The sequence below is a fragment of the Neovison vison genome, chromosome 2 (genome assembly GCF_020171115.1).
Source record: "Neovison vison isolate M4711 chromosome 2, ASM_NN_V1, whole genome shotgun sequence".
NCBI classification, from domain to species: domain Eukaryota; kingdom Metazoa; phylum Chordata; class Mammalia; order Carnivora; family Mustelidae; genus Neogale; species Neogale vison.
Window position 1 is genome coordinate 51,682,158 of NC_058092.1, and position 16,826 is coordinate 51,698,983.

The 16,826-nt window shown below is 36.5% G+C and overlaps 1 protein-coding gene across 2 annotated transcripts in view; it reads left to right on the forward strand.

Moving 5' to 3' along the window:
* The window catches only part of ATG4C (autophagy related 4C cysteine peptidase), an 81,481-nt gene that overhangs the window by 35,230 nt on the left and 29,425 nt on the right, over positions 1–16,826 (forward strand). For both annotated transcript variants that reach the window (XM_044238367.1, XM_044238368.1), the window contains exons 4-6: positions 9,612–9,845; positions 11,726–12,056; positions 13,836–13,906. In XM_044238367.1, coding sequence (XP_044094302.1) covers positions 9,612–9,845; positions 11,726–12,056; positions 13,836–13,906 — 636 coding nt within the window. The remainder of the gene's footprint in view (positions 1–9,611; positions 9,846–11,725; positions 12,057–13,835; positions 13,907–16,826) is intronic.

Consider the following 16,826-nt stretch of genomic DNA (forward strand, 5'->3'; position numbering starts at 1 on the left):
ACTCTTGAACATGGGTTTGAATTGCACAGGTCCACTTATATGTAGATTTCTTCTTTTTTTTTTTAAGATTTTATTTATTTATTTGACAGACAGAGATCACAAGTAGGCAGAGAGGCAGGCAGAGAGAGAGAGGGAAGCAGGCTCCCTGCCAAGCGGAGAGCCCGACATGGGGCTCGATCCCAGGACCCTGGGATCATGACCCGAGCTGAAGGCAGAGGCTTTAACCCACTGAGCCACCCAGGTGCCCCTATATGTGGATTTCTGCAATAAGTACAGTACAGTACTGTAGATATATTTTCTCTTCCTTGTGATCTTCTTAATATTGCTTTTTCTCTAGCTTGTTGTAAAAATAGAGTATATACTATATATACAAATATGTTTTAATTGACTATGTTATCAGGTAAGGCTTCTGATCAGCAGTAAGCTATGAGTAGTTCAAGTATTCAGGGACTCCAAAGTTATGCATGGACTACAGGGTTGGTATTGTTCCACATTGAACAATCCCACATTGTTCAAGGATTAACGTATTTTGCTTTGGTTTAGGAGTGGTGATAGAGAGAAGGAGAAAGGTGTAGGGATCTGCAGGGAGAAAGGAGAGGACCTAGAAAGGTGATAAGAGGCTGCATGGCTATTGAGACGTTCCCTGTTGACATCCTCTGATCTTTAAGTAAAGTTGGGTCAGCTTATGAAGTGCTTGGTCTAAGAGGATTTCTTTTGGAAAGGGGATAAATTTGACATGTGGAATAAAGAAGACAACTCATATTGTAGTGGCTGGACACAGGGAGGACCATTAAAGCTAAAGCTTTGGAGAATTAGCAGAAATCTTGGAGGCTAGGTTTGGACTCTTACAGGTCACAGAATTTTTGGCATGAGCAAGTTGTCTACATTTTCAGAGAGATAGAGAGTGGGGTGCCCAGTTGGCTTCCTAATTACAGTGATTGTTACTTTCTTAGATTTTTGAGCAACAAAATGCCAAATTTCATGTAACTATTTTTAGTGATTATATATTGAGAATGTACTGGTTAGGACATTGATCTTGCCTAGAAGGAGCACATAATAATCATAACTAATACATGCTTTGGAAGAATAACTGATAGAAGAATGATTGGAAGTCAGTTAACAGGCAAGAAACTCTGATATAGGGTAGTGGAAATGGAAAGGAGGGGATGGATTTGAGATATTTTAAGAGAGTATCAGCAGCATTTAACATGATTGGATTTAGTAACATGAGAGACAGAAGATAAAGAAGACTTAAAAACTACTATCTTGGATGATAGGTAGTATTAGTAACTAAATGTGCTATACTAAAGGAAGCATGGGTTTGAGGGTACATGTAGTATTTGAAATACACTATTTAGAAATGAACAGTCTGAGTGAAGTTGGCTGTTTAGAATTTATTTGTATTTATTTTCAAAGAGGTGGCCTTTGAGGCCAGTGGGTAAGGTCATATTGATGGAAAGAATAGGCAGAGAACATTCATCTTGAAGGATATCCTGATAAGGAAGAATTAGTGAATGAAATTAAGAAGGAATAGGCGATATATAGGACAAAACCTCACAATGGTATATTATCAAAGACCAAAGGAAAGAGATTTTCAGAGAGAAAGAGTTGGACAAACTGTTTAATGCTCAAAAGAGGTTGAGTAGGAAATAGCCTCAGTAGAGGCTCTAGGATTTAATTGCTGATGACTTTTGAGAGAGCAGTTTCACTGGAGTGGTAAAGATAGAAAAGTAACAGCAGCTAGCCTGCATTTACTCAGCGTGGGTATGATATTTGGGAGAGAAGAATTTTTTTTTTTTAAAGATTTTATTCATTTATTTGAGAGAAAGAGAGAGACCAAGGGATCATGAGCAGGGGGGTGCATAGTGAGAGAGACATGCAGATTCCCTGAGTGGGGAGCCTGACACCAGGCTTGATCCCACGACCCTGAGATCATGACCTGAGCCAAGGTCAGATGCATAACTGACTGAGCCACCCAGGCGCTTCAGAGAAGAACTTCTTATATAAAACATAACATTATAGGGGCGCCTGGGTGGCTCAGTGGGTTAAAGCCTCTGCCTTCGGGGCACCTGGATGGCTCAGTGGGTTAAGCCTCTGCCCTCAGCTCAGGTCATGATCTCAGGGTCCTGGGATCGAGGCCCATATCGGGCTCCCTGCCCAGCGGGGAGCCTGCTTTCCCCCTCTCTCTGTCTGCCTCTCTTCCTAATTGTAATCCCTCCTGCTGTCAAAAAAAAAAAAAAAAAAAGCCTCTTCCTTTGGCTCAGATCATGATCCCAGGGTCCTGGGATTGAGCCCCACATTGGGCTCTCTGCTCTGCAGGGAGCCTGCTTCCTCCTCTCTCTCTCTCTGCCTGCCTCTCTGCCTACTTGTGATCTCTGTCAAATAAATAAATAAAATCTTAAAAAAAACCATAACATTATCACCTACACAAGAAAATATTGATCAATTTGACCAAATACAAATTTAAAATACCTATATGACAGAAGACACCATAAACAAAATTTCATAACAAGCAAGATAGAGAAGATATTTACACATACTCTTTCATTCTCTTTTCATGTGTGTAGGTGTCTTATCTGTATGTGTATCACATGATGATCTTTCTCTCTCTCCATATACATCTTAAACAAAAGGTTAGTCTCCAAAATAATAATGAACTACAAATTTAATATAAAACACATAAACAATCCAAGAAAAAAGTGAGCCAAGAAAATCAACAGGCCAGGTGCTTTTTAAGTAGAAATCTGAACGGCCAAATATGGAAAAGTGCTATGCCAATAATAAAGGGATTGCAAATTAAAATGAGATGACTATATCTTAGTCATCGGATTTGCAAAAATTGAAAGGTTTCATGATATCAAATGTTAGCAAGGATATGAAGAAATAGAAATGCAAGCACGGGTGATGAGAGCATAAATTGGTACAACCTCTTCATGAGAAATTTGAGAGTGCTTAGAAAAATTGAAAATATATACAACTTAGAACCCAGAAATTTGACCTTTAAGTATTTACCGTAGTGAAGTTCCCCATATGTGTGGAGAACACACATACAAGGGTGTTTATTGTAGCTTTATTGAAATAAAAAGTTGGAAACAACTTAAGTATTCAGTAGTAGGAGGTTTGATTAATAAGTTTATTTATTTATTCCACAAATATTTATTGAGAGTCTTATAATGTGCCAGGTGCTGGAGTTGATGCTGAAAGTATGATAGGCACAGTCCTTACTGTCAAGGAACTTATTGTCCAGCAGATAAGACATTAAACAAATAAGTACAAAAGTCATCAATACCATTATATTTGTGATGAAGCAGAAGTACAGGCTGCTATAAAACTACAGAAGGAGACCAAATTAGAAAAGTTGCTAATGGATGTATTTCAAAATAGTTTAAAAAATAAGGGGATGTATTAACATACACAAGCAGAAGTCCCATGTAGGGATGGCTTTAGGTTGGTTAATTCAGGGCCTCTGTGACATCAAGGACTCATATTCTGTTTATCTTCCTACTCTGCTAATCTCAGCATGGTGGCCTTATCTTCACCTTCCACTCCTTGAAGTATCAAGTGTCTGTTTCAGCACTAACAGGAAACGACAGAATCCAGTGGAAGAAAGACTTTTTCTTCGTATTATTTATTACAAATATTGAGTTATTATTTTAATAACTTTATATTAAATCTTTAGAATTTTGAAATTATGAATTATTCATACAACGAGAAGATAAAAAGCTTGTGTATATACTTTTAAGGAGTATAACAAAACTGAACTCAAGGGCGCCTGGGTGGCTCGGTGGGTTGAGTCGCTGCCTTTGGCTCAGGTCATGATCTCAGGGTCCTGGGATCAAGCCCCCGCATAGGGCTCTCTGCTCAGCAGGGAGCCTGCTTCCTCCTCTCTCTCTGCCTGCCTCTCTGCCTACTTGTGATCTCTCTCTGTCAAATAAATAAATAAAATCTTAAAAAAAAACAAACAACTCAACACAAAAAACATAATATTACTTTATTTAGCTTTAATTTGATATGACATAACACTGTATGTTAATTATATTGTAAGAATTCTACTTTCTCTTTGTCACCATTACTTGATATTTTCCTTTTTTATTAGAGCTACATTTTGATTTTAATTTTCATTTCTCTGATAACTAATGGAATTAGCATATTTTCATAAACATTTTTCCATTTGGATATGTCTTCTATTAGATTCTCTTTTACTTATTGATTCATTCCTAAGTTTTCTTTATGTATTCTAGATGTGAATCCTTTTTTGAAAATATCTGTAGGAAATGTCTTCTTCTAATCTATTGGTTACTTTTTCACTCACTTAATGTTATCTTTCAAAGAATAGTAGCTCTTAGTTTTAATATTGTCTGGTTAACTATTTTACCTCCTTACATAGTTACTGCTATTGTGTTCTGCTTAATAAATTCTTGGTTACCTTAGGACAAGAACATGTTCTCTCCAGTATTTTGAAGCTGTTATTTCTTTGTTCTCTCTGGTTGTGGTTGTTGTTGTTTTTAAAGATTTTATTTATTTATTTGACAGAAAGAGATCACAAGTAGGCAGAGAGGCAGGCAGAGAGAGAGGAGGAAGCAGGCTCCCTGCTGAGCAGAGAGCCCAATGCGGGACTTGATACCAGGACCCTGAGATCATGACCTGAGCCGAAGGCAGAGGCTTTAACCTACTGAGCCACTCAGGCACCCTCTCTCTGGTTGTTTTCAAGATAATTTTTTTTTTTTTTTTTGGTCTTTCATGTGAACTTTCTTTTACTCTACTTAGAATTCATATCTTTCTTAAAATCTGAGATATTTTCAGCACTTTTAATTTATAGCTGTTCCCCATTCTTCCCATTCTCTCCAGCATCTCTGATAAAACTTTGTTAGATTTTTTTTGTGTCTCTGAAATTGTTTTTTTTTTTTTCACATATTCTATTACTTTGTCTCTCTGTGCTGTGTTCTGAGTAATTCTTTAGCTCTTAAATACTGGTTTCTTAATAATCTCCTGAGCGGTATGTAATTTTCTGTTTAATCTTACACCAAATTTCAAATTTTAGTTATTATATTTTTCATTTCTAGCAGTTCCATTTGATTTTCTTCCCTACGTGCCTGATCAGTTTTAATGGTCTGGTTTTAGTTATTTGTCTAACTTTCAATACTCTTCTATTTTTTAAACATATGCATACTTATTTTATCCTATACTTTGATAATTACAAGAGCTGTAGTCTTTGAGGGTTCATTTTACAATTTGCTTACTTATAATTATTTCTCATATTAACTTGTTTAATTGTGATAGTCAGCCTTGATTGAACCCTCAATGTTATCAACCTCCATACATATCTTAGAAAAGAATTTGCCCCTTAGGGGAAAATGGTCTTGATGACTTTTTTTTTTTTTTTTTTTTTTGGTCTTGATGACTTTTAATTTTTTTAATTTCATTTTTTATTTGTTTCAGCCTTATTGAGCTAGAACTGATAAAGAACACTGTGTAAGTGTAAGGTATACAATGTAGTGATTTGATGTACTTATAATATTATGAAATGATTCCCACCGTAGCACTAGCCAACACCTCCATGACCTTACAGAATTACCATTTCTTGTTTGTGGTGAAAATATTTAAGATCTACTCTTGTAGCAACTTTCAATTTTATAACACAGTGTCAACTATCATCACCAGGCAGCCCATTAGATCCCCCAAACTTACTCATGTTAAACTAAAAGTTTGACTCTTGACCAACATCTCTCCATTTTCCGGTAGCAACTGCCATTCTACTCTCTGTTTCTATGAGTTTGGCTCTCTTGAAATCCACATATAGGCAAGATTGTGCAGTATTTGTCTTCCTCTGACTTATTTTCCTGAGCATAATGCCCCCAAGATCGTTCCATGTTGTTGCAAATGGCGGAATTTCTTTCTTTCTCGTGGCTGAATAATAGTCCAGTGTCTATCCATTCATCAGCTGATGGACACTGAGGTGGCCCCCATGCCTTGGCTATAGTGAGTAACGCCACGGGGAACCCAGACCTGCAGATGTCTCTTGGAGATGCTGACTGCGTTTCCTTTGGCTGTGCCACCAGAAGTGGGATAGCTGGGCCATATGGGAGTTCTTTTTTTAACTTTTTGAGGAACCTCCACTCCAGTTTGCACAGTGACTACCCCAGGCGGTGTCCCCACCAGCAGCGCACAGGGTCCCCTTTTCTTTGTGTCCTCACTGACACTTGTTGTCTCTTGTCTTTTTGATGACAGCCATTCTAAGGGCTGTGAGGTGATATCTCGTGATTCTGATTTGCATTTCCTCGCGGATAGTGATGTTGAACATCTTATGTATCTGTTGGCGTCTGTACTGACACATTTTTAAAAGGATGGTTAAATGCCGAGGGCATGAGATGCCTCTTGGCCATGTGGGACTGGCCACATCGCAGGACCCATGTCTTCTCAGCCCACTCCGAGCATCCCTAGGGAAGAAGCCAGCATCTGGCCTGGCTGGATGGAAGCTTCTAGTTGTTTGTTGTTCCCTTGAAGGAACCTCGGGGATGTTCATTGACCATCTCAGGGGAGATGAGGTCAGTAGGCCTTGTGTAGCCTCAGTTTTTCCACCTCTAAAATGGAACTACCAAGACACCATATTGTTGTGAGCGAGTGAGCATCAGATGAAACCAAGACTGATTTAACTGTGCCGTGCTGGGCTGTGTGGATAGTTTTCGTTGCTTTTGTTTGTATTTTATGCTGGTGAGCCGACTCACCAGGTTTTGAAACATACATGGAGATGAAATTGGTGTTGCAATCTTGAGCTACAACCTTGGAGCCTTTATTAAAGGAGAAGGAATTTTTTTCATTTGTAAGAATGAAAAATGATAGAGGAGGACTATGTGGCACCGAGTTCAAGAAAGAGAGCAAATGGCCACGGGTGACGGGCACATTCTGGAAGGTTCTGTAACCTTTGCTTGAGTTCTTCCTCACTGCAGCCGCTCTGGACTCTATTCACCGAAACATCTCCAGGGTTTAGGTGCCTTCCTGTCCCTCTTTAGGTGACCAGACGTGGGGGCTGAGAGAGCAGGTAAAAACGGAGAGGGCTGGAAAGTTCTTCTTAGCATAGGAATCAACACAGATTTGAATATTCAGTCCTAAGGGTTATAAATAATGTGAGTTTTCATTGATGTGTAAGTGGAGCTACATTTAGTACAATAATTAGTTATTTGATTACTTTTGTTTTAGCCTGAAGTAGAGGACAATTGACAAATGTGAATACCTCTGAGACTGATGGGGCCCAGTAAACTAACTTTATTTATTACAAAATGCAATTTTATTAATATGAATTGACAGTAATTAATTTGCTAGTGTTGATGTTGTTAATAATTGCATGTAATTTGTGAAATATTTATGCTAAAACAGAATAAAATAATGCATAGGTCCTCTGGAAAAAAAAAAAAAACCCTCAATGTTAATAACAGTTCTCTTCTGTTTCCTTTATCAGCTTTCATTTCATTCTTTGTTGTGGTTCTTTGAGACTTCCCATGCTTTGTAGAGCTCTGCTCTCACATCTCTCCCATCATAAAAAACAAAAGCAAAACAAAAGTATAAAAACCCCTCTTCCTTTGGTTCCACTTATCTTACGTTCCTGACAAATGTTTATTGCATCCATTATTAACTGAATGAACTCTCTGCTAAGTCCTGGAGCTTTAGGGGTGCATAAGAAAGCATTCCTTCTCCTCTAGTGTATTTGAAATTTGGAAAGGAGGCAAATGTAGATAAATATTATAGATTAATTAAGATTGTGAAAAGAAAAGCCAGTAAAAGAATGGAATAGTAGGGGCAGTATTACTATAGTGGAAAGTCAACAGGACAATGAAGTTCATTTAGTATTGGCAATTTTCCAATAATATTTAGAGTAAATTTTTTTCGGGGGCAGAGAGGGGTAGGGGCAGAGAGAGGGAGAATCCTAAGCAGGTTCCATGCCCAGCATGGAGCCCTAGTAGGGTTCATCTTCTGACCCTAAGAACATGACATGAGCCAAAATCAAGAGTCAAAGGTTTAACTGACTGAGTCACCTGGGCGCCCTGTAAAATTTAAATTTAGAGTGAATTTAGAGTAAATGTTTAGAGTAAATTTAGAGACTAGATCTTTTTTTTTTTTTTTTAAGATTTTATTTGTTTATTTGACACAGAGAGAGAGTACAAGCGGGGGGAGCAGCAAAGGCAGAGGGAGGAGCATACTCCCCGCTGAATAGGGAGCCCAATGTGGGACTCGATCCAGGACCCTGGGATCATGACCTAAGCGGAAGGCAGCCACTTAACTGACTGAGCCACCCAGGTGCCCTAAAGACTAGATCTTAAAAGGATAAAGAATTAATCACTTCATCAAGGTAGGAGATTAGGCAAGCCACAGGATGAGGGTGTGAGAGTTACGTACTGTTGTATCAGATTTCAAACAAATTTAAATGTTTCTAAAGTAGAAATATTTGACATATTTGTAGGGCCTTGTTAAATTTCTAGGCATTTCTATTTGTAATTAACTTCAAATATTGAGAGAAATTCATTGATCATGGGGGTTTGGTAGTCATTCTTTTTATTGTCATTGAATCTGTATGCCACAAGTTACCTTCGTTAAGCTGAATATTATGAAGTTCAGGTGACTGTGATTTTTTTCAGAACGAACTTGAAGGAGGATAGGTGCAGCAAGAATAAAGAATAAAAGCATGATAAAACTGTTTTAACATCCTGCAGAAGGGCATTGGAAATTGAACTCCTTGGAATTGAGAGTTGTAGGCAGATTTATCTATCCACCTGTCCACCTACCTAAACCAAGCAACATTTATTAGGATCTACTTGTTTTAGACACTGTGCTGCATGCTGAGGTTGTAAAGGTGACTAAGATATTCTCTCTTTTTTGTTTTGAGAGAGTAATCAAGGAATGTTAGTTCATTTGAGCCTCAGTATTTTGTAAATTATTGGGCAAACAGTGACCACAGTTTTCACATAGAAATTGTATTATAGGTAATCAATTTGAAAAAGCTTTTTAAAATGATATATGTGGGTCAGAGCAGTTTTTAAAAAACTGTATTTCAACATGAAAGGATAACTATATAGTTAGGAATTTTATATTCTTACTCTTCAGCTTCTTAGTTTTGATTATATAATTTGAGTATAAATATTCATGACAATAAATACAATGTGCACCTTTTATTTGATTTTAAGAACGAGTTTATGTGATTATATTCAGTCTTACATATTGACAAACCATGATATTTTATTTGCAAATCTCATTTTAGAGAGCACTAATATGTATAACCTCAGCCAAATGAGGCAAAAAGAAAAGGTATTTTTATATTATCCCCTCATAAAAGAGTTGATTATATTTGGAATATAGGATATTATTATTAACAGTGTTACTGATGATACCGTTTATTAGCTAGTTCAAGAGTGTACAAAACATTTCAGCATCCATTCGCATTTGATTTTCATAATAGCCTGATTAGGCAGAATAACATTTATCTTCATTTAAATTGAAAAAAAAAACTATTAGAAAAATTATAATATAGTCCATATCTAATGGACAGTAATGGGGACATAATACCATTATTGACATTTTTTGCATATATTTAGACTATAGTTTATATTTTTATTTTGTAGATGAGAATAAACTGTTACCTGCAAGATCAGGATGTACAATAGAAGATCATGTAATTGCGGGAAATGTAGAAGAATTTCGTAAAGATTTCATTTCAAGAATATGGTTGACCTATAGGGAAGAATTTCCTCAAATAGAAGGCTCGGCTTTGACAACAGACTGTGGTTGGGGCTGTACATTAAGAACTGGCCAGATGCTATTGGCTCAAGGACTCATACTACACTTTCTTGGTAGAGGTAAATAAAATATCTGTTTTTGCACGGAATTTTTGTTTTGGGGAGCCAGGGACAGAGGAAGAAGGAGAGGGAGAATCTTAAGCAGGTTCCATGCCCAGTGCAAAGCCTGATGTGGGGCTCAATCTCAGAACCCTGAGATCATGACCTGAGCCAAAATCAAGAGTCAGAGGCTTAACTGACTGAGCCACCCAGGCTCACCTGTTCTTTTTTTTTAATTTGAAGTCCAGCTTATAAAAAACTGTGTAAAATTTTGTATAGTTGATTTCTTGACTTCCTTATGTCTTCTAAAGGTTGTAACTAATCTAGCATATTCCATCTTTATTGAACTAGGGTGTCTATGACTTACATGTATGAGTTTTTAGTAGCCTTTGGTTTTTTTTGTTGTTATTATTTAGTTTTTTTGATTGAATTATCTGGATTATATCCAGTTCAGTAAATCTTGAGCAGGTCAATAGCAGTGACTTTGAGCAGGTAGTTGATATTTGTATATTATTTAAATCTAAAGAAATTTAAGCCATTTCTTTATTTTCTCTCTACATATCAATAATGCTTTAAAATGTTTTTATCTTTACAAATATGATTATAATCAGTTAACTTGATTATGCATATTCTTAATAAGGTTATCATGCTTCATCTTAAGGTTATCATGTTTCATCTTTTAGACTCTCAAAAATATCATTGATACTTCTTACATATATCTATTTAAAAAAAAAACCTTTCTGACCATTTCTGTTAGTCCATTTTTTTATAATTTGTACATTTGTAGGAAGATTTTAGTTTGGTATTTTAGCCTATCATATATGGTTATTACTAAGTATTATCATATTTTTAAAGTGTTAAATAATTTCCCTGCATTGCATGGCAAATATTTGGTAACCTTTCTGTAGGGATTATTGATGAGATTATTTAGAGAGAATGTTTATTAAAGAGTGGTATGGATAATACAAAGAAAAAGAATTTTTAAACTTTCTCTGAGAGGATTTATTTGTAGTCTTGTGTAGTCATTGGCAAGAATTGGGATATTTTTCACAGTCCTAATTAGTTCTCTGAGTCTGTGACTCATTTTTTTAACCTAAAATTACATGTGTGCTTGAAACTGTCTTATAAAAACTGTGAAGTAGTGAATATAGTTGGTTTGGGGGGGATCTTTGATCTTTAATGACTTCTGTTTATCAACTTTTCATTTACTAGAAAATTGATATTACTCTGTAAACAATGATTATTTTGAAAGGATTGTTTGAGAAAAAAAGAAATTTAAAACTTCCATGGTTAGACTTATATTTTAACATATAATCAGAATCCTCTTTCTGAAGTTATTCTCTCATTAATGTTAGTGATTATGTTTATTGTGCCTTTGGGTAGTCAAGACTGGATATCTGATAAACAGTACTGGTAAGGGAGTACAGATGTCCTCATTCCATTTCAGCACTGTCAAAGAAAAGAAAAGAAAAAGAAAAGCATTTTCTGGAGTTGCTTATTTGTACCTGAGTTTACTATTTTTTAAAAATTAATCTCAATACTTTTGTTTAACATATCGCAAAGCTTTACTGAGATATAATTTATATAACATAAAGTCACTCAGTTAAAGTGAACAATTCAGTGGTTTTTGGTATGCTTCCAGGGTTCTGCAACCATCACCATCACTGAATTTTAGGACATTTTCATCATCCCCAAAAGAAACCTATCCTATGACAGTCACTCCCAATACCCTGCTTGCCATATGCAAACAATCTACTTTCTTTCTCTATAAATTTGCCTACTTCTGAGTTTACTGTTTTAGTTTAGTAACCTGTCTGACTTTAAATGCTATCTACTTACTTTAGTAGAATTGTTAAAATCTATTTAAAAGATCTGAACACCTTGCTTTGGAACCACTATAGCTTGGACGTGGCCTGATGCTTTGAACATTGAAAGTTCAGACTCTGAATCATGGACTTCCAACACTGTAAAAAAATTTACTGCATCATTTGAAGCATCACTTTCAGGGGAAGGAGAACTCAAAACCCCAACAGTTTCTCAGAAGGAAACAATCAGAAGATATTCTGATGATCATGAAATGCGAAATGAAATTTATCACAGGAAAATCATCTCTTGGTTTGGTGATTCCCCTTTGGCTCTCTTTGGTTTACATCAACTAATAGAATATGGAAAGAAGTCTGGGAAAAAAGCCGGAGATTGGTATGGACCAGCTGTGGTTGCTCATATTTTAAGGTAAAATTGTATTGAAATCTTTCATCTTACGACAGAGGTCCTTAGGCTTAGAGATACTGATTTTTGCAGTGCATATATAAAATTGGCAGTTTTAAAGTCTTACTGCTTGAGAATATTCACAAGGAAGCTTGCATTTACGAATAAGGAAAAAACAAGACCTTGCAACTCTAGTTGCATTTAATTTATCTATGACAAATTTTTCTTTTATTCATTGGTATAGATATCCAGGGTTTGTGTCTAACCAGGTTTTAATTAGACCACCTTATTGGAATGTTCTAAAAACTAACAACTCTTTCAACCTTGGAACATACATAACATTATAGTTTTTTTTTTTTTTAATAGTGTAACCTGGGGGCTGTAATGTACTGATAGTGTAATGAAATGTCAAGAGCTAAAATTGATGTTTTCAGCATTTCTTTGCACACATCAAATTCTTGTGAATTGTAAATGTATGGGACTATTAATATTATAATTATATCATAGTAAAAGTAAAGGGTCTGTGACATTCAGAGTAGTTAGAAAAAAGTCAAAAGTCAAATTTCACTGTTCCTCAGCCTTTTATGTGCCATTTGTTTGGATATTGCTTGATTTTAAAAAAAATTGTCTTATTTGTTGTGTGTTCCATTGTTGTAAATGGAATCATTAATGTATCATCCAGATATAGTATGTTATAGTAAGTTTACTCCATCTAAAATCATATATAAATTAGAAATTATTATATTTTTTGCATATTAACAGGCTTTTATATTTTATAGGCCAGATGCTTACAAATGGAAATGTATTTGCCTAATGTTATTAAATGGATTGTTAATAATAATATCAAGTCCTGCTTGGTATGATATTTTTAAAGACATAATTATAAAAGCCTAGTTTCTACTCTCCAAGATACTATGTTCTGACCAGGGATCAGAACACTTTTTCTGTAAAAGGCCTCATGGTAAATATTTTAGGCTTTGCAGGCTATAAAGGGCTCTGTTGCCTACTTTTCTTTGCTTTTTTTGTTTTATAACCCTTCAAAACTGTAAAAACCATTCTTAGCTTACAGGTTGTACAAAAGCAGGCCACAGGTTGTATTTGGCCAATGGCCCATAGTTTGCCAGTCCCTCTTCTAAATTAACACATGCAAACATAAATAATAAGTCATGTGAAATTAAAGAATTATAAAGATACAGTTAAATAAAAATATTTATATTTTTCCAATTTGTCTAATTTCCCTTTACAGTTATTATTGTGGCTTTTTTCAAATCATGTTTGCCATTGAGAACATAATACTCACTCAAATATTTTTCAGCTTGCAATTTTACTTATAGAATTCTAAGACTCAAAATCAGGAAATTCATTTGTTCAGGTTACTTAGGTTTTTGAGTGAAGGGAAAAATAGTCATGCTTGCATTTATTTATCTATTTATTTTAAAAGATTTATGTATTTATTTGAGAGAGAGAGAGAAAAAGAATCTCCAGCAGACTCCCCACTGAGCATGAGTGCATTTGGGCCTTGATCTCATGACCCTAAGATCATGACCTGAGTTGAAACTGAGTCCAAGTCTTAACTGAGGTGTCCCTGTAACTTATATTTTAATGTTCTTTGAGTAATTTAGTGTAAGAATTGACTTGATTTAGATGTCATTCAGATAATAGTTTTGAGAGCAGACACTATAGGTTAAATAAGAAAGTTAAAAAAAAAACAAAAAACATGATGGCTCTTTCCCCTTAAATTAAACCTTTAACTATTAACTGAAAATGTTAGGCTTTTAAAGGATGATATGTGTTATTTTTTAGAAAAGCAGTTGAAGAAGCAAGACACCCTGATTTACAAGGAATAACTATTTATGTTGCACAAGACTGTACAGGTGAGGAATATATATAATTCTAATGTTTATTATCTATTATTTGGTTATACTTTTTAATTTAGGTATAATTGACATATAACATAATAGTTTCAGCTCTATAATATAATGACTCATTATTTGTATATATTGTAAAATGATCACACAGTAAGTCTGATTAACATCTGTCACCATATGTAGTCACAAAAATCTTTCTCTCGTGATACTTTTAAGATCTACTCTCTTAGCAACTTAAAAAAAAATATTTTATTTATTTGAGAGAGAGAGGGAGCACACAAACGGAGGGAAGGGCAGTGAGAAAAGGAGTGGGACAAGGACAAGCAGACTCCATACTGAGCAGGGAGCTGGATATAGGGCTTGATCCCAGGATCCCAGGATCACCACCTGAGACCTGAGCCGAAGGCAGATGCCCAACCAACTAAGCCACCCATGTGCCCCTCTTAGCAACTTTCAAATATAACAACAAGGTATTATGAACTGTAGTCCCCATGCTCTACATTACATTCTCCTGACTTACTTATTTTGTAGCTGGAAGTTTGTACCTTTTGAATCCCTTTACCCGCTTCACCTTCTTCCCCCTGCTACCTCTGGAAACCAGCAGTCTGTTCTCTGCAGGTGAAGCTCATTTGATTAAAGTATATATATTAGTTCAGAAGAGTCAGAGATAGGGATGGTCATGTGTGTGCTGCCTCAGAAAAATGAGAGAACTTAAAGGTTTATAATTAGAAGTCATTACTGAGTAGTTTGGAAAAAGTAAGATGATAGAATTGAGACATGAAAAAAACTCTTGTTGCATTTTTGTACCTTTGGTTTAGATTGACTATGGGAGATAGGGAAACTGCTGAACAGAAGAATTTGGTAGCTCTTAAACTAAATTTGAAATTTAAAGGGAAGAAGTCGGGCACAAGTAGCAGAATTTGTTAATCAGCTAACTGTTCAAGAGCAGAAGAGTTTGATTTTCTTCAAACAGGGAGTTTGAAGAAAGCTGTTTTGTAGTTGTTAAACAAAACAAAATAAAGTTTTGTCTGTATATGGTTCTACAAAATCCCCCCATTTTCTCTTTAAGTATTCCACTTAGACTGTCAACACCCATCACTCTACCCAGACTGCTCTTACAATAATTTAATCTTGCTAAAATTCCAGGGATCACTTCTCAGTCCTCACATTACATAATTTACCAGCAGCCTTTGACACAGTCGACCACTTTTTCCTCCTTGTAATGTTTTGTTTACTTGGTTTTTAGAATGCTGCTTTTCAGGTTTTCCTTCTATCTTGTCCACTCCTTCAGTCTTCTTTGCTGGTTTTCCTTACTTTGGTGATCTCTAAAATTGCACTCAGCCTTTAGACCTTTTTTCCTGTACACAGATTTGAATTCACCTAGTCTCATGGCTTTACAGAACCATCTGTGTGCTATCAACTCCCACATTTATAGGACCTCTCACCAAATCCAGGCTTTTATATCCATCACTGCTACTCATCCTCTCTGCTTGCATGTTTAATAGGTATCTGAGACTTAGCATGTCTAAAACTGAATGCCTGATTCTCCTCTTTTTTCCCCCTCCTATGGTTGTCTATAGTATGTCCTTGTAAATGGTATGTCTCTTACTCTGCTTACTTGTACCAAAACCATTCAAATCATCTCTGACTCCCTTTTTTCCCTTCTCCCATCTTGCCTTTAACATATTAAGGAGTTCTTTAATTTACTGATCACTTTAAACCAGCTCCAAATGACCAGCCCATGACTGTTCCCTACCTTCACAGTTACTGCCCTTGTTTGAGCCAATATCATCTCATAATAGATTACTGCAAGTCCTTCCTTCCTTTCTCTCTCCCTCCCTCCCTTCCTTTATCTCTTTTTTTTGTTCTTTCTTCCTTTCTCTTCCTCCCTCCCTCCCTCCCTTCATCCCACTCTTCCTTCCTTCCTCCTCCCCTTCTCTTTCCTTCCTTGCTTTCTAGATTCATTTATTTGAGAGAGAGCATGTGAGCATGACGGGGGAGGGACAGAGGGAGAGGCAGGGAGAGAATCTCAAGCAGACTTCCCACTGTCTGTGGAACTTGACACAGGGCCTGATCTTAGGATCCTGAGAGCATGACCTGAGCTAAAATCAAGAGTTGGATGCTTAACTTACTGAGCCACCCAGGCACCCTATTTTCTAACTGTTCTATATGCTTCAGCCCTTGTCCCTACAGTCTATTATCAACACAGGAAACACAAGTAAAGTGTAAGTCATATTAGGACATTCCTTTTCTAAACTCTTCAGTGGCATGCTATGTCACTCAAAGTAGAAACTGCAGTCTTTACAATGGCCTTTAAGAGTTCACCCAGTCTCGTGCTTGCTTCGGCAGCACATACACTAAAATTGGAAAGAGTTCACCCATTCTGGGGCACCTGGGGGCTCAGTCGGTTAAATGTCTACCTTTGGCTCGGGTCATGACCCCAGAGTCCTGGGATTGAGCCTCACATTGGGCTCCCCGCTCAGTGGTAAATCTGCTTGCCTCTCCCTCTGCCACTCACCCTCACTCGTGCTCTTTTGCTCTTGCTCTGCCCTCTGTCAAATAAATAAATAAAATCTTAAAAAAGAAAATGAGTTCACACAATCTGTCTTCAATCTCCCCCAGTGTTTTACTTTATTTCCTAACCTATTTCCTATTATTTTACCCCTTGCTAACTTCCCTCCAGAGACACAGTCTTCTTGTACCTGGAATGTGCTGGTTATGCTTCTGTCTTCAGGCATTTGCATTGATTGATCTTTATACCTGGAATGCTCTTCCCCCAAGTTCTGGCATTCCTGATTTCTTACTTTGTCTTGACTTAACTGTTAGGTTTCTCATAAGGCCCTCCTCCCCACCTTATTTTAACTCCCACCCCCCACGCCTGCATTTCCTATCCATCTTTCTCCCTGTGTTTTTCTTCAAAGCACTC